Raw genomic sequence first — 18,531 nt, forward strand, 5'->3', positions numbered from 1 at the left:
CTCTGAACCCCATTTTTTCTTGAATTGTATGGTGCAATAAAAGCAATTAATTTTTTTGGACATTTGGCGAAAAAGAAACCCCAGCCCCCAATCTAACAATACGTCTCTGCAGATATGTTCCTTGAAGATGTTCCGACCCAGATGGTCGGTTTGGTAACAATAGCCTTACAACCATCTCTTTTTTAAATCCTTAATTGACTAGTTTGATAACTCCATAACCATAAAATTCAAGCAAAAATTGCGTAGTTTTACTCAGTGTAACTGAGACAGTGTGCAGACAGAGGTGTGTAATTTTAATAAGCATGGTCCATGATCTCAACATTTTATTGCAAAATGTTGTTACATAAAAAAAATCAAAACGTCTGAAAAAGGAGACGTCTTTTACAAGTGCGAACTGCATAATTTGAAATATCCTCTCAGATGACTGTGACTCATCCTTGTTTGTTTGATGTCAATTGGTAATAAATCACGTGTATAACAATTGGGTCGCATTACTCGAGGGCCCCACGCACCAGGTCAAAGTGAAAGCCGGTCGCCACCGAAATCCGCGACGTTATGTAACAGACGTCTTATTACAAGAACGCCTATGTGTATCTGCTAACCTCCACAATTGCATTGATGCAATGTGCAAATAAACACAAAAAATTCGGAGATGAGATTTTTTTTGCCTTTTTTTGGCTTTGGTCACCGACTGCTATCATAACATCCAAAATATATTATTATTGTTTTCACTTTTATTACTAAACACAATTATTATTGATGGTGGCGCCTGGCGCCCCTTTTGTGAAATCCGTCCCTGTTGTGTCAATAATCCGCGTCGTTCCTGTCGAATCCATCACAGAGAGCTGCCAAAGCACACGCCAATAAATCAAGCATATTACAGATCACACGGCGGTATTTAGCTATTTATTTATGGATAAGTCACAAGGGTGCCCCACGTACGGAATGATGCATTACCGACCCTGTACTACTGCGCTGCTTACCTTACATCAGCCATCTAACACTGTTCCACTTTTACCGGATATACGCACTTTACATTCAAATGTTTCCACAGGACATACCTATACCGACTTACCTTTCGTTACGTAACGCAAAAATTGCTTAATTTTTCAGCGACGATTAACTTTTCCTTCTAAATGCGCTAATAGGAAACGGTAAGGTGTTATTTTCTTCGTAACTCTATCCTTGACAACTGTGGCCACTAGACTGTGTAATTTTAGCCTTCGGATATGATTTCGTGCTTTATTGTGAAAAGGAATTCGTGCCAAGCATCACGCTTTCGCAAATAAAAAGCTCCCTTCGTTGAGGGAGAATTATTTCAGGAATGTCTCAATCACGTGGTGACTTGTTTTGAGAACATCACCAATATTCACGAAACAGGTGGGTTTTACAACGCACAAATTCAAAACTCAAGAGTGCCATTAACATTTTTCGCATTTTCAAACATCGTTGCTACATTTTAACCTTTAGCGGGTCATTCTACACATGTTTCAAGTGGTTGCATCCCCATTACGAAATAATTTGCGTGATTATTGACATTCCTGTCTTTTTCACTCGGAGCATCACGTTTCGAAAGGGAGGACACTTTCACGCCACCGTGTGAACCTGTCAAAATATCAGTAAATCAAAAGACCACTGGGAATTCCTCGAATTAACATTTGTCAAAAGCCACACTACAAGACAATTTTATTTGATACTAAGATAGTGCAGAAAAGGGAAAAAGCTCAGTCAAAGACTTCGAGTACTTGGCACTGGCACAGATTGCAGTAATTTATTGGTAATAAGATAGCATTACGATAATTTGGGTGTTGTCTGATCATTCCATCGCATGTGGGTCATTTTGAATGTCACTTGTCCTGCCGCAACATTTTAAACTTCCGAATTTTTTTCCTTATTTTTTTAATTACCAGTAGTTTTCGAGCAGAATATACAATAGTTCGTCATTTTAAATAATTATAATTATGACTATTTTAAGCGAATGTGATGTGTTGCAAACAAACATCGTAAGTTTTTTCGGTAATGAAGAAACAAACCCGCGTTACAGTTTTCCAGCCGTCACCTTTAACATTTATTTAAACGCAAATTTCTAGTGCAATTGCAGTTCGTCAGCCACATTTCCATCTGTTTATTGTTTATATGCAAATCGCAGTGGAATCGAGCGTAAAAACGTAACGTAATAACACATTTCGCTAAATGTCAGCAGCCCGCGATACTTCCGTCGCGGGCCGGTCCTTGACCGCATAATCTCAATTGCAAATTGGACATAAACTGAATGTTGCGTCTCACAATCCTTCCGCACAGAGCGATCCTGAATGTAATAAGCGAGAGTGAAGCGAATTTTGCTTTTGCTTTCGACGGACTGAAGCAACTGCACCACATGCCAAACTCGTTAATTATTCGCTTAAAAAGATGTCGCACAAGGACAGAAAAAGTGTAAATAAACACAATGAAAATCACAATTAGGCGCGTTTTATTTAAGCATTCGAGGGGGGACGACTAAAGCCATAGAAAAGTTCATAAAACTTTGCAAGAAAGAGTTTAAAAAATATTAAAAATAAAAATAAATACAATAAAATAAAAATAGAATTCGTTAGAACAATCCGTCCGTTTTGTTTTAGGACTTTAAGTTTTCGAGTTATGATTTTTTTGCGAAGAAATAAGTATTTTATCATGAAATGGCGATCCTAATTTTAAGCAAGAAAGTTCAAAATTTAAAATTTTGTGAAATACTGGTCTAATACGTAAAAATTTCCTGGAACAAACCTTTTCGTCTAGGGAGTTTAGTTTTCGAGTTATGAATTTTTTTAGTAAAAAACTAAAAATGACTGTAGCCGGAAGCGATGCCCGGAGCGACTCCGGGTTTTTACGAGAAAATAGATAATTTTAAGCGCATTCCGATGTTTTTTTGTCTGATAGTTTCCGAGAAAACGCAGAAAAACTACTGAAATTTTCACTTTTCAAACGCCGATTTCGGCGAAACTATTGGAGCTAGCACAGATTTCGTTAAACTAGGGAAAAATATCAAGTGCATCTAGAACTGTCCTAAAAAGTTCTACAAAATGGCATAGGTTTCAAGACGATAACTTTTTTGAAAAAATAATAAAAGAGCTTTCCAACAATAATAAACTTATTAAGGTGCCGTCTTATAGTTCCGGAGTTATTGCCCGATAAATAATGTTTGTCAAATTCAAATAATATTTGGGTCAGAAATTCTAGATTGAGTCATTTAAAAAAAATTAAAAAAAGCTTATGATATAAGTACTCGGTTTACTGGTGTTATCAATATTAGAAAAATGAATAAATTTTGGTTATAAGAAATTGTAAAAACTCTCATGCACAAAGAATAGTTATTTATTTGAGTGTAAATCTGACGTTTTATTGCCGAGTGGATTTTTAAACGTCAAGAGATAACGAGAGGTTTATCATCTAAGAGGTGAAATAAATTTACAAGAAATAGATTTACACGAATACAAGATCAATACAACATTTTATTCTTTGAATTAGACTCAACAACGATTGAAATTGCTTTAAATTTGTTAAAAATAATCTGACGTTTCCTATTGAGAAATGCCAAACAGTTATTAAAACTTTCTTACACAGGAGAAAAAGCGTAAATTTTGACAGTGTTGAAGAATAATAATGTTAAGTATTTATTAACTGGCAAACGCTAAATTCCGTGAGTTTTGGAGATACAGTAAATATATACATATATAACTAGGTATTTTGTTCAAAATTATGAGGGTTGAAATGAAAGAACGTATTTTTTTGTTAGTTTCAGACTCATTATTTAGGTATATAATTTTTCTATTTATCGCTTACGTATTGAAACTGATTTGTAACTTATATTAAAATTCGAGAACTTTTTTGCTCTCTTACTTCCAAATTATCAATAGGTTCAGATTGTCATGAATAAAATATCCCTCATCTTTTTATTAATTTTTTCCTAGAAATATCGTAGCAGCAAGTACATAATCAAAAAACACATTTGGCTCTTTGGGGAAATGAGTTAGATTTATCTGGAAATTCACGTTCCGCTTTAATAATATCAGTGACAGTGAGGGAGCGGTTGATTTCAGCCTTTGATTGATTTCATTTTAATGATTTTTTGCCTGAAACACAGGCTTCTACCAAAATTTAATTTCGGTTGGTATTTTATAATGAAAGTTTTAAATTTCCCCTGTTGTATGTAACAGAATAAAAGTGCCAAGATTCTAGAATTGCAATTTTTTTTACATTTCCAAGTAAAAGCACTTGACCCCATTTTCAATTTTCAGCACCTAGGAATTAAATAAATCAAAAACTGTATCTTCAATGATGTAACAGCACTTATGTTGAAATCTTTGAATTTATTTTTATTGCAGGATTATGTGTTTCAAGATTCGCTTTAGGCAAACTTGCTGCTGACATTTGCCTGAAAAATAACGTGTGTAAAGACTATTACTCTATGGATTATTATTTGCTCATTTGCCCTTTTAATCATTACTTAATGAACCATTAATTAAAGATTAAATTAAATCGTATTTTTACCTTTTTTTGTTTAACTTTTTATCACTTCGAATTTTGTAAAAATGTGTTTTGAGTCACTCGTCAAAATGGGGAACTGACAGCGATTATTTTCCCATTTTTTAATAATATGTTTCTTCTTTCAGTTACTGGACCATTTCCTTGAAAGGAGCAAGCATTGACATTTCAATGAATCTCAGTTAGTTTATTTAATAAATATGTTTTATTCATTTAACCCGCATTTATGTAAATCACGGTCATGGCAGAATTTTCGACTTGAATACATTTCACCATTTTATTTCATCAATTTCCTTTGCAAAGTAGGTGTAAGCGGTTTTGAGGGCAGTTTACGAATGCTTCATTTAACGAAGGCCGGGAAAAGGCATTTTTCATAACCATTCAATTTGCATTCAGTCGTCTGATCATTACCATATCGTCGCGATTTTTCTTTCAGTCACCTTGACTCAAATTCGGTTCCTTAAATATCCTGGAAGTAGTGTGCCATTACTCACACACACGAAATGAAAGTAAGTTCTGCGGTGAGCCATAATCGCGTTTTATGGTTCTTTGTTATGTCTGGATTTACCACCGCAACACTTTTCTTTCATAACTTCTCACAACTTTCCTGCGTATTGTTGTTAGCGCCCCGATTTTCTGCCAAACCGTATGTCATACACATTTTTGTGACCCAATTGGAGCCAACTTATTGCAATTCACTTTGCCAAGCCCAGTTGGAATTTTTCTGCAATAACTGCGCGGCGTTTGACGCCAGATTTGATTTTTTGGTTGCGGAGTAGACAATACACTTTTTTATTGGGAAGACCTGGCCGGACTTTCATAACATATCGGTGACATTTTATTGGTATGCAGAAATGGCCCAATATTGAACAAGCATCGTTGACTTGTTGTTGCTCAATCAGGTGTTAACCTCGTCCCAAATAAAAGTCACTGTTTTTGATTTTATACACAGCACACGTCCCGTAAACTTTGAATACCCAATTAATTGAGAATTAAATGGAATCACCGATTTGGTAATACCCATTATTGTCTACAATTAAATTCAAACGATTATACCATACACGCCTAAATGGGATCTTCCGAACCGATTGCAAGATGATGCCTCGACCATGTTTACATAACACAAATGCTAACTGTATCGCAGATTATCGTGAGATTCCGCAATTTAATAACTAGAAAATATTACCAATCATTTTGGCTACATACAGGCAATAAATAATAGTAAATACATATTTTTTTGTAAAGAAGGCAAAAAACTGCACATAACTAGCAAATACGTTTATTGCTCAGTATTACTACAAACCGATTTTTAGGATTCTAGGTCGACATTTCGAGATAGTTCTAGTGTGATATCAATTGAAAATTCTATTATTTGATATGTATAAACTTCATTGCTTAGAAATACCTAATTTCATGCAATAACTCTTGCACAAGTTGACTTTAGTTTAAGGTGACCAACTATAGAAAACCAAAATCCAAGACATAATTAATAATTTTTTGTACTTTGTACTTGTATATTTCTATAAGTTTTCCAATTCCAAAATCAGAAATCTGTACTCTATAGTATGTTCCTATCCTGTCCCTGTTGTATGTTCCTCCTTTTCAGTTTGTCTTTTCTCCTCTATGTTCTAAATGTCTTATCTTTATTTTCTATCTTCTATTTTCTATTCTTTGCTCTATTCTTTATCTATCTAAGAGGAGGTATTCAATATACTCTTTCATTTGTCTTCTTTAACTTCCGTTTTCTTCAGCCTTCTTTCTTTCCTGTTCTTAGTTTGCGTATAATTTTATTGTTATGTATTCTTTCTTTTCTCTCTTTAATTCAGTCTTCTTGTGTTCTTTCTCCTACTTCTGTCATCGCTCCTGTCTTTATTCACTATCCCATTTCTGCTTACTGGATTCTTCTGTTTTCCTTTCTCTGTTCTCTCAGTCAGAGAAAATCAGGAAGCATTTCCAGACATAAGCCTGTAGAAACTTTTTCCTGTTTAACCGAAGAATATGTCACTTATGGAATTACTTCCCAAAATTTAGTTTTTTCAGATATCCTATATTTGTCCAATGTATAAAGTTACATTTCTTCGAAGAATAGATTGGCGTTTAATAGATCTTCATTTTTTAGGGTCGCAAAAAATTCGTACATAAAGAACTTAACAAAACTTCAAAAAATGAATGAATGAATAAATAAGATTATAAGGTTTATAAATCAAGAAAACATTCATTCAATTGCAAAAATCGAAGCGTTTAAAATGAAGTCATGTAAAATTGTGAACCGTTTCTTCAAATTGCCTTTTTTGATTCATAATTACGCTATAACAAATTAAATCATGTATATATAAAATTAGGCGTATTATAAAAAACCTACTCATATTATAAATGACTGGGCAAATTGTAAACGAATGAATAAATGTCGGGTTTTTATTATGCGACTGAAAATTTTAGGCGTATTATAAAACGCCTAACCAGTTTTCGTCTTAATGTAAAATGGTTTTTAATGGTGCCCATTTAGAAAATGACTGATGACATTTAGTCGTTTTGTAAACGAATGGAAAAAATTAACATTTTACAAAATTCCACCTTCTATTGTAATTAGGTAGTTTAATAAAAAAATTATAAAATAGCACCCCAAATTTAAATGTATTTGTCGACAAAAATCCTTTTATATCTAAAGAACTGTAAACATTCTGATAAGGTAAGTTGTTATTTTTACTTATTTTGAGTTCTACTACCACTGCTATCAGGCTATCACCCTCTGAACTCACAACTATCAATTCACCTTGAAGTATTTTGATTTTAAGGTTATTTTTTGCTATACCTTTTTATAAAACGCCTAATTTTACAATTAGCCTACGACATATATATTAACAATAACAATCCCTTTTCTTCTAGTAATACTTTCACACTTTCCAAGAACTTGTCTTTTTGTTATTGTCTGCAAATTTCCTTTAAATTTTAGTTTAATCTAAATAAATCAAAACTTAGGATTGCTGATGGCGGCAGCATTTAAGTAGTTTTTTTCTTTAATAATGACCTTATAAACCAGATTTAAGTAATTTAGGTATAAAAAAAGTAATAATTTCATAATAATTTTAAAAATTCTCTTGTGGCTAAAAATATAAAGTAATATAGCGTGGATCCTCCTTTAGTGCAAATTAGGTTTTTATAACAGTTTCCCTTATTTTTACCGACTAACAAACAACAAGAACAATCTTCTTGCTTTCAGTATGTTAAAATGAAAGTATCATCAGCTTTTCCAGAGGAAAATAATTGTTAAATAGGCATTGTTCTAATTTCATTATAGTTTAAGAAAGGTTGTTTCCAAATCTAAGTTGCGCGTTCACAGTAAGCAAGGTAAAAAGTAGAATTTCGAATTCTGAGTTATCTATTGCCTAAATTGTGAGATAACTTCCAAAATTACTTTAATTTAATCATCTATTAAACCGAACCCGAAAAGTGAAAAGAGAAAAATCTCTTGTATATCTTTGAATCATTCGCTGTTGTGCAAATTTAATAAAAACCGTTGCATAGTAGATTTATTTATTCCAGTAATTAAATAAAGAAAACAGGTCTTTCCACAGATTAGTGCACTCTAGAATTTGTATCTTACGTGGGCCAAAAAATCCAAAATTAAGTTCGAAAGATCACCCTTGTTTATTTCTTATTTTTTAAAAACATTGTTAAGGTCAGTGGCTTGCTTACAACACCCGCCAAAAGAATAACTTGTTTACGAAACAATTAAAATTAATTTACAAAAATTCCAAACGGAATATCCCTCTCTAAAAATATCTGTTTAAAAAAACTGGTATCGCTCATCTTTTATTTTTTTAGTTTAGAAAAAAATCTCCACGACACGCACATGCTCACCCAATTCAACTATTTATATTTCCTCCCAATGCATCAGTTTGTAAACATTTCCTTTCGGAAACATAAAAATGCCCTTAAAAAAGGAACAAGCCACACACTGGGCACGTTTATGCTCGACGTGATTTTTGCACTGAAGGGATGTTTTTAAACACATTCAAGAGGGAAACAGTTAAACGGCGGCGTTTTGCAAAGACACCACATGTTCCCTTCGACTACTTCAACTAATGGGGTGCTAATGTGCTTTTTTGTCAAGACTCCACCGAAAAGTGTTAAAGCGTGTTTTCGGACCCGGATATTCACAAATGCATTGAGTTATCGTAATTTTGATAAACTTTCTAGCTGGTTTCGGGGTCATATCAAGACCTTGTTGTTTTTGTAACACCACCTTCATTAAATTAATTACTGCTTATTTGGAAAAACAATAGTGATGGCTTAAGGAAACAAGAGCTTGACAACAGGACGCGGCTGTAAGGATGTTGCGTTTTTTGTAACTTGCTGCTTGTTTTGCTTTTATTTCGTTCGATCGTGTCTTTGGGCACTTCGTTATGCCACTTTTATTTACTACAAAAACAAAGCGGGATGAGGATGTTGCTTTTTACAAACAAAAATAGCAAAGCGGAAAAAGCAACAGTGAACTCGCAAACATTTTTCGATGCCCAAGCTTCTGCCACCAAATATTAATTATTAAATAAGACAAAACCCTTTATAAAAAATTATTTGAATGTATAAACACTCGTTGTTATAGTACACAGTTCTAAAAAATGCTTTGTTTAAGTAGTTTTTAGATTTTTTTGTAATTTTTAGCATCAGTAGATATCAACAGATTAAAGTCAGTTAAATTATACAAACCTTTTTTTTATAATAATACAGGGTGTATCAGAAATACGTGTTTTAATTTTAACAGGTAACAGAGCTCAACAAATAAAACATTCTTTAATTTTAATTTTTCAATAAAAGTTTCGACAATTTACTTAAAATTTGGAAAAGATAAACAAACTGAAAGGTGTAATATTTGTAATTTGTAATTTATATTTGTAATTTTTCAATAAAAAATTGCAGATTTACTTAAAATAACACAATGAAACGTGTACCCGCCTATGAGTACAAAAATAAGAGAGCCAAACTATTTTCGTTTTGATCGAAATAGGCAGTTTAAAACAATTTAAAACGACAATGAAAATTGTTGGTATGAATACTAACTAATTATTAAACACTGACCGGCTCGTTTGCACAAAAGAAAGGAACAAAACAGTGAAAATTATAAATAACAATTTTGCAAAATATTATATAGAAAAATTGTTGTATTTGATGAGTTTTATTAAGTGTTAAAATTAACACACGTATTTCTGATACACCCTGTATAGCAATTCCTGTAAAAAAGGTAAAATTGAACACAATAAACTGAAAGATGTAAATTTAGAACCTACTTTTGTGATGTTGATGTTATGCATCGATTTAATAAAATCTCTGAAAACTAAAAAATTAGCCAACTTATTGGCAACTTACAGTTTTTTAATTCAACAAAATACAAACTAACGAAAGCGCATTTTAAATAATAATTAAACCGTTGGCCTTAATAATTATCTTTGATGCCTTCTGTATTTCTGTTGATTGTGTACCCATAAAGTAGAAAATAATTCTAAATGAAAATTTGAGCAGTTTCTTTAAAAGTTTGCTCCCGAAAACCTCAATCTTTGGAAGCATCAGATAAATTATCTCACAAATAATTCGATAATCGTTTATGATCGTGTTTTCCATGTCCGTAGGGGTCGTCCTCAACCTACAATCTGTTACGTATTGACACCGAAGCAATTACTCTTCGCGAAATATATCAACGTAACCCACTTAAGCACCTGCTTATTTTGAAATTGAGACAAGATTCGAATAGTAAAAGAGATATCCACCTGATGTGCGTGGCTTCTCGGAACTTCTCCTACTATAGACCCCCCTCAAACTCAGATTTTGCCACGGTCAACAAGGATTTCCCTTTCTCAGTTTCCTTATGTAGAGAAGTGAAACTGACGCAATGCTTTTGATCAATGATAGCCCTGACCTGCTTCAACCATAATAATTGCTAATTTGGGTCTCGTCTGTCTGATCCTCACAAACACAGAGGTAATAATAAGAAAATAGAAGTGTCCCCTATTTTTCAAAATCTCACGTTTTACGATCGTAAGCAATTTTATTTGCGCCCATAAATTGTGACAGATCCTGTTTCCTAGTTTCTGATTTACGACAATGTAAAATTATGCTAGTACTAAAAATGAACAAGAAGTGAACCCGCCTCAAATCTGTTTTTCGAGTGTCTTGAAAATAAATTGTCTTTTTTACTAATCCCCTATAAAATGCATGTTTAAGAGGTTGCCCCCGTTTAATGAGGGGCATAATAGATGGCATTATGGCTCTCTAACTAGGAACATGTGTGGGGTGCACCCTCACATGTGACACTTGTGGCAGACCCTCAGCGATGTTGCTTTTATGAGATGATTTTGAGGAAAAGGTTATAAATTTATGACATTTATTGATAGGAAATGGTCCTGAATTATGTGAGAGGACTTTCCTACACAAATCGCATGCCCAAATATATTTATCCGATTGTGAAATTAATTGAGTATGTTTATTTAAATCATTTTACAGTATTTAGTACAAGGTTCAGATTCCTGACGTAGCAACTAACCTTTTAAACGTTGTGATGGTGTAAGTACCTGTACACGTATTTTAGCATATTTAGGTGCTGTAATACGATTTTTTTAACCCGGAATTTTGCCATTAGGGGTATTTTAATTGGAACCAATTAAAAAAAGGAAACAATGGAAGTGACTAATACCTGACATTTTCATAATGTGGCTAATGCAGATTAATTCCATGTATTAAATAAACAATAAACGTTTTCGGGTCAAGGTTAACGCAACTGTCTTCCTTGCGCTTCATAAATAATGAAAAAATGGAAAAAGGGACGATTTATGCGCTTTCTGTTATTCAAGAGGTGTGCTCCAAGGCTCTGCTAGAAACCAGTGTTTTATTTCAAATATTATTTTTTTGTACAATCCACTTCATAATAAAAATTACGATAACCTAACTAAGTATATCGGTTATTATTTTATTGTAAAATATTGTTTATTTTTCCACTGCAATAGATATTTTATTGATAAGTGTCTAATCATAATTTTTTAATTACTACAAACACATTAAATTTAAATTTAAATTAAGTAAAAATAAAACTTGTTTCCACATGATTTCGTTCAAATTTAACCACCAAAGACTAGCTTTGTGGTACAACTGAAGCTGCAGTTAATATTTATGGGTTCAATACCTAATCACCAAAGTTATGCTGATTTGATAGGTGTTTAAAAATTAACTGATTTTAAATTGTATCAGAAATTAATAAGCAATTTGCTTGAATAGTTGTGCGTTAACGATTATTATCAACAGAAAAGTTATACCAAAATATTTTTATTCTGCTCGCAAAAATGTAACATGAGATCAAAAATAAACTCAATTAGAGTAGACTGTGTCTGCGAACTTTTAGCCACATGTCAAAAATATTGACAAATCAGGATCTTTCAAAGAGTGATTCCTTGCTTAATCTAAATTATTCCTAAATGGTGTTTACCACGCAACAAAAACACCTACATTGTAGAATGCTATTTTAACAAGTTTAGTGAAACAAAAATCGGGGGTGGAAGTATTCAATTGGCAAATGATGCCTAGCAGAATTTCGAGAAAAGTTTCTCTAAAAACTTGTAAAACTATTATTCTCTAATATTTAAACAGTTTTTTGGACATCTCCGTAGTCTCCTCTACTGTCTTTTGCAACACAATGTTTTGAAAAGAAATGTGCTTAAGGTACACTTCCCTTTCAAGGCTTGCTTTAATTTAGTTCATTTTCGATCTCATGTTTTTAATTTTGCAAGCGCTGTAATAAATAATAAATTACTTTTTATGATACAGTGTGGAAAATTATATGCACATTAATTCGCATTTTTTCTTTTTTCACTGTTTTTTTTTAAAGTTGCACTTCAGTAATTTTGTATTTCTCAAAAGTGGTATGTACATATGGTAAGGTACGTAGGGGGGAGTTTGGCCACTGGGAGTGCCCGTAAAGTGAAAAATGTTAACAGACTATTAATAACTAATTTAATTAATTTTTAATACGTAATTCGTAAATTTGTAAATCGTAAAAATACAATAAATTTAAAAAACCTTTTTTGTAATTGTTGCTCAATGTATTAAAAAATAGTATTATAGTTTGGACACTTACTTACCTTTCTCGACTTTCGGTGTCAGTGGCGCCAGCTGCGGTCGACTGTTGTTTTCACCTTGTTGGACATTTTGTTCACTAGGTGTCGCGAGTTTCTCGGCAAGAATCGGATTTGCTGCGGCAATAGTGTATTTCAAAGAGCGCATTTCAAGCATCACTTGCGCGCTCTTCTGGTGAGCGGCAGAACCATTGGCAGCTTCATCGGGACAGTTTGGAATATTATTATTTTCTTCCTGCTGAAGAAAAGAGAGAGACATCTAGTGTTAAAATATTAACATAAACATAACACTTGGTGCATGAAAGCTTATGTGCATATTATCTTATTTTTAGCAAATTGGTTGCAGAACAAAAGTGTTTCGTAATAATTGACTACATATTATCACAAAAATCAGACAAAATAATAAACAAAACGGTAAATACCACGTTTTTTCAGTTTTTGCTCAAGTTACGTTTTTAAAACATTGCTCATTATTTCGGAAATTACAAGGTATCTAACTAAAATTAAGTGATAACTGGGGTGTTCAATGTTATAACGAAATAAGTCAAATTTTAGTCATTTTGAGAAAAATATAGAAACGTATGCTGTAAAAGTATAAAACTTCTCTTTCAAATGCAATAATTGGTTTTACAATAGCTTGGTTTATTTAAATGTTCTTAAACAATTTTGTTATGACACCGAAAATTTATGAACATCAATTCAGTGCAATAATGAAATAAGTCCATTAAGCGTTTTTTCTTTACAAGTCTATAATAGTATATTAAGTATCAAGAACGGTAAGGAGATTTTACCGATCGAAGACAATTGTCTGAGATCGGCAATCCTTAACGTTCGTGATGCTTATGGCGTTTTTTGCACGATCCTTATTTTTTTTTAATTTATTAAATAATGTCAAAATAATTGTTAAGACAGCAGGTTATGGTTACCTGTTGCTACGTCCAAGACGTCGACAAAATTACTTACCGACGTCTAATTTACTTACCGACGCCTTACGATATAGCAACTAGTAAACACCACGTACTGTCTTAAAAACAGGTGTAGTAAACAATCAAATAGAGCTTAATCGTCCAAACATTAATATTAAACATAAAGTAATATAAAAAATTATAAATTAGGGGCCTGATTTCAAGTGTGTGTGTGTGTGTGTGTCGCAAAGTTGCGTGGGTCGCAGTTACATAGCACTACAGCAGCAACCAATAATATTACTAGATTTGCGCCGTTGTTACAACCTTATAACAATACCGACTTACGTTGGTTGTAACTCAACTTGAAATCAGCCCATAATTTGGCATTTCATTTTAAGTGTGTTCCATAAATTTGAAGGCAATTTTTTTAAAAGATTGCTTTTATTAAACAAAATTGTTAAAATTGTGCTTCGTACTGACTCTTGGGTTTAAAAGTAATTCTATTTAAAAATAACAATTATAAAAATAACTGTATATAATTATAATGTTTACGTCACTCTTAAAGACAACTGTAAAAATTACATTAATTTATGATCACTTCCTGATAGAGAAAGTATAAAAAAATTAAAAACTTTTAAGAGTTGCTAACCCTAGTGTCTTGTTTGCTAGGACGATGACTTTTGTAAGTATACTTATTTACATTAAAAATAATCTATTTTCAAATATAGAGCTTAAAGAAAACATTTACAATTTTTGTATTATAAGCTCCTGGATTTATAATTTATGTGGAAGTAAGGTTTTATACAAAAAGAAAAAAAAGACAGTATTTATACAGCATGCACAAAACTTAAACGGGTTAAAAATTAAAGCGTTTCTAATTTTAAAAAAACCTACGTCCACATCTTAGCTCTAACAAAATAAAAGATATAAATTCTGTACTACATTCCTCCAATTCGTGTTTTATACTAACTTCTGTTTATTTTTTTTTGTTGGTAACATTTTAAGACTTCTTTTTAAAATCCGAATCCTAGATTATAAACACTATTTTGGAACGCGTTTTCGATAGCAACGTGTTTTCACCATTTTAATACACATTTCCCATAGCAACGTGTTTTAAATTTAAATGTTCCAACAAAAAATTTTCAATAACACTTATACCAAAACGTTTAAAGAGCTCGGGTGTCTAGGTATGCAACTCGCATACGCTCGTTGCATAACGACAGCCCTCGAACTTTAAGCTTGTGTTTTCGCACTCGTTTTATTAGTAACTATATAATGATCTAACTATGTAGTTAAACTCGTCAAATGGACTTATTTCGTTATAGTACTGAACACCCAAACTAAAGTCTATTTTTGAAAACAAAATGTCAATACATTGATCTGTGATTAGAAAAATCATTTAATGATCTTTATTTTTACAGAGAAATGTAAATTTTTCGTAGTTCACGATTACAAGCTCTTTCTTTAGTTTAAAGACCTTTCTAAAATCTAAACAAATTTTCTGCATTAGCTTGAGAAAAAAAATTGTAACTTAAAACACAAACTGTGTTTAGTTTGTAATCACGGTAACTCATAACTCAGGTTTTATTTAAAAAGTCAGTGCAGTTTTGTGGTTTTTACATACATTTAATTTGTATTATAAGCTATTCGTACTTTTAATGAAACGTTCAACTGATTATCTAAGGGTTTTGTGAATTATTACGCTTACAAGTTATAATAAGACAAGCGAAACATATCTGTTACAATTTAATGTTCTATATTACGAATGTTTAACTACCATTAACACTCAGATAATGCATTGACATTTTATTTTTTCCAAGTAGACACAAAACACATCCCTAAGTTTGTACCTGCTTTAACAAATCTTTTTATAAAGTTTATTATCCTCTAGATGTGGATTCCAAAAAAGTTTCTAATTACATAGTTGCAAAAACTACAACAGTTCTAATATAATTTCATTTTTGACATTTTTTTAATAAATTTCAACATTTCCTAAATGGTTTATTCAATGTATTTAGCCAAAAAAAAAAACGCTCCAAATTACCTTAATAAAGGGGGTTGGGTTAAATTCATTTAAAAGAGTATCTATTTCAATGGAAGTCGTGTCAGACAAGTGCTTAAAAATCTCCTCGTTGTCGGCGATGTTCGCTTCTGGTAAAGGAGGAACTAGAGAACTTAGGTCGGATTGCGACAATTCACCCAAACCCATTCCTGCTGTTGTTTGTTGTCCCACAGGTACGGAAGCATCCTAAAAATATGAAAGATTAATCGCTGTTCAGAATTTTATGTTTGAAATACTTGCTTGAAGGCAAGAAGATAAGTCGACCATTTTACCATCATGATCAGAACTCCATAATAGATCGTTATCGATAAAGGGCATCGCCAGCGACATAGGCGACTGAGCCCCTAGGACGTGAGTCCCCGCCACGATGTGGCTGGAGGACTCCTATTCCCCCAAGACTATTTGCTTCCTCCCTTTCTTTGTACTTCGAGGCAATCAGCTGCTACTACCCTACTTGTAAGTGGTACCGTATCAAAAGTGATCTGAAAAGGTACACATAATAAAATATTTAAGATTTATATTATGACAGTCTTGAACAATATTTATTTTTTTAAATTTATATACGTAAACTCAAACCCCTCAGTCAGAATAATGATTATGTTATAATCTCAGAAAGTATTTATTATAAAGCATTTTAATCTATACCATCGTATTTAGCGCACGGTTCTATGTCTTGAAAACCATGTAGGTTACTGCAATACTATTCATATCAAAAATTTTATAAGAAAATAAAAAAAACATTTTACTCCAATTTGCTCCAAGTAGGTTTAATATACTTTTTTGTACTCTTAGCAGTATTTAGATTTATATAAAGAATAGAAAATGTCTATTGGTTCAATTTTATTTGATTTTTCGGTATTCAGAGTGATTATTCGTCAATAACTCTGAAATTATTGCCTATAGCCTCTTTAAGTTTACTATTGTTGGAAAGCTCTTTTAATTACCTAATTTATTAAATAAAGGTATTTGTACTAAAGCTAATAGTTGTCGAGAAAATTGGCAACATAAGCAAAAACAGGTAAAAATTCAGTTTATTGATAATTTGAAAACTGTTAGAAATTTTGCTATTTTGTCGACGCTGATCCATTCCTCGAATCATTTTACATAGATTTACCTTAAAGTAATTATATTTTCTCGAATAGTTTTGTCGTAATTGACAAAATAAAGAAATGAAAAAAAATATCGAAAATTTTCGACTGAGCGATTTTAAATAGATTTCTAAATCGATCTTATTTACAATAAAATACAAGACTACTTCTATCTGCTAGCTAGATAGGTTTCGTCGAAATAATGGTTTGAAATGTGAAAAAAATTAAAATAGTAACTTATTTTTTGCCTTCTTCTCCAAAACTCTAAAAAAGCATAGAAATCCGACTCCAATTATATAGGGTGTTTACGGTGTAAGAGTCAAAACTTTACCTGATACTAAAAGAGTGTAGAAATAAGTTAACTGTAAAAAAAACTTAGGAATTGTTATTTTTAATAATGTTTTTCAACTCTAAAGTATTGGTACAGGGTTTAAGGGTCACTGGAATAAATTCTCTGTTTAAATAAAATTTAATTGTTGCAACAAATAAGAATATTGTAACCACGACAATGAAAAACATCACTTCATTGTTTTGACACTGTCATCATTTCATTTGGCTTTACTTTAGCTTTGATCAAAATTTAAATCCGCTGGTCCTCTGTTTGAATATGATCACTTCAACAGAAATCAGTTTGAGTAAGTTTGGTTTGTGTTTTGTGGAGATTTTCTATAAAATTTACGTCCCTGGACTAAAATAAAAGGATAGGTATTCCATTCTATTCCATCGTATTCAGTGCGTAATTCGACGTCTAGAAAACCATTTTTGAAATATTTTCGGGATCTAAAATTCATCAAATATTTGTTTTTCGAAAACTTTAGAAACCGTACATATTTAAAATTTCTTAATTAATAATTAAGGCAAAAAACCGAAACCGTAGAGTGTTTTTTGACTTTCAAAACTAAAAAAAAAACAAAGTTGAATAATTGTTTCATGTTGTTTCAAGTCTAATGTCATAAAACGCCCAAAATACCAGTGAATAGTTAACTTGAAAATTACTCGTTGTAGAATGAATGTGATTTAACGTCTGGAAAATTGTATTTGGAACGCTTTTGTCATTGATCGACTCATTTGCTATTTTTCATGGAATTATAGATTTAAATAATTAATTTCAACCATAAATTTATTTCCTTTTGACAGAAAACAATTTCATAAAACTATTTTTTGTGCTTCTATTTCCAAATAAATTTTCCTTTTGAGTTTCGGTTAAAGAGATTACGACGAAACCAACACTGTATATATTTCTGTTGAAATAACCGTAAGCATATAATTAGCAACTAAACCTTGTCATTAGTTTTTTCTAACGTTTATAATTGTAAACAATGTTATGATACTCATGTTTGAGGTAGGTTCGTGATAAAATTAAATATTCATTAAGTTAAACTAACGTAGAAATTACCTTGAAATGTCGCGATGAATGTCGAACCGTCTCCAACACATGAACACGAGATTCCCTTAAATCTGAAACAAAATATTAAACTTTTATATTTTTTGCGGTGATAAAAAATAAATAATAAATATAAGTAACAATATTGTTAAATCCTAAATTAAAAATTTATCACGATTCAAACGATCTTTTATAAATACTCTGTGAATACGTGTGCCGTTAGATAATTTCAAAGACACCTTATTATGAAAACTAATAGATTCATTATAATATGACAGACGTGCCTCAACTCCTTAATAATTGTGCCCAGCATAAGCCCAGCAGCAACGTAAAAAAGCTTATTTTCAAGTCACTGTTATTATAATTTATTCTTCCGTATTTATATCCGGAAGGATATTAAAATTTTCCATTGATAATCACCGAGACATTACAAATCCTTAGGTTTATTGAC

At 31.9% G+C, this 18,531-nt stretch overlaps 1 protein-coding gene across 4 annotated transcripts in view; it reads right to left on the minus strand.

The window, feature by feature from the left end:
- Positions 1-18,531, minus strand: part of Eip74EF (Ecdysone-induced protein 74EF) — a 136,775-nt gene that overhangs the window by 63,581 nt on the left and 54,663 nt on the right. For 3 of the 4 annotated variants that reach the window (XM_008202580.3, XM_064356503.1, XM_008202577.3), the window contains exons 2-5: positions 18,093-18,154; positions 15,849-16,090; positions 15,591-15,794; positions 12,648-12,879 (exon numbers count right to left, since the gene is read on the minus strand). In XM_008202580.3, coding sequence (XP_008200802.1) covers positions 12,648-12,879; positions 15,591-15,794; positions 15,849-15,938 — 526 coding nt within the window. In that variant the 5' untranslated portion in view covers positions 15,939-16,090; positions 18,093-18,154. The remainder of the gene's footprint in view (positions 1-12,647; positions 12,880-15,590; positions 15,795-15,848; positions 16,091-18,092; positions 18,155-18,531) is intronic. The other variant, XM_008202581.3, reaches the window with a different exon arrangement.

The sequence above is a fragment of the Tribolium castaneum genome, chromosome 4, assembly GCF_031307605.1.
Source record: "Tribolium castaneum strain GA2 chromosome 4, icTriCast1.1, whole genome shotgun sequence".
Lineage (NCBI taxonomy): Eukaryota > Metazoa > Arthropoda > Insecta > Coleoptera > Tenebrionidae > Tribolium > Tribolium castaneum.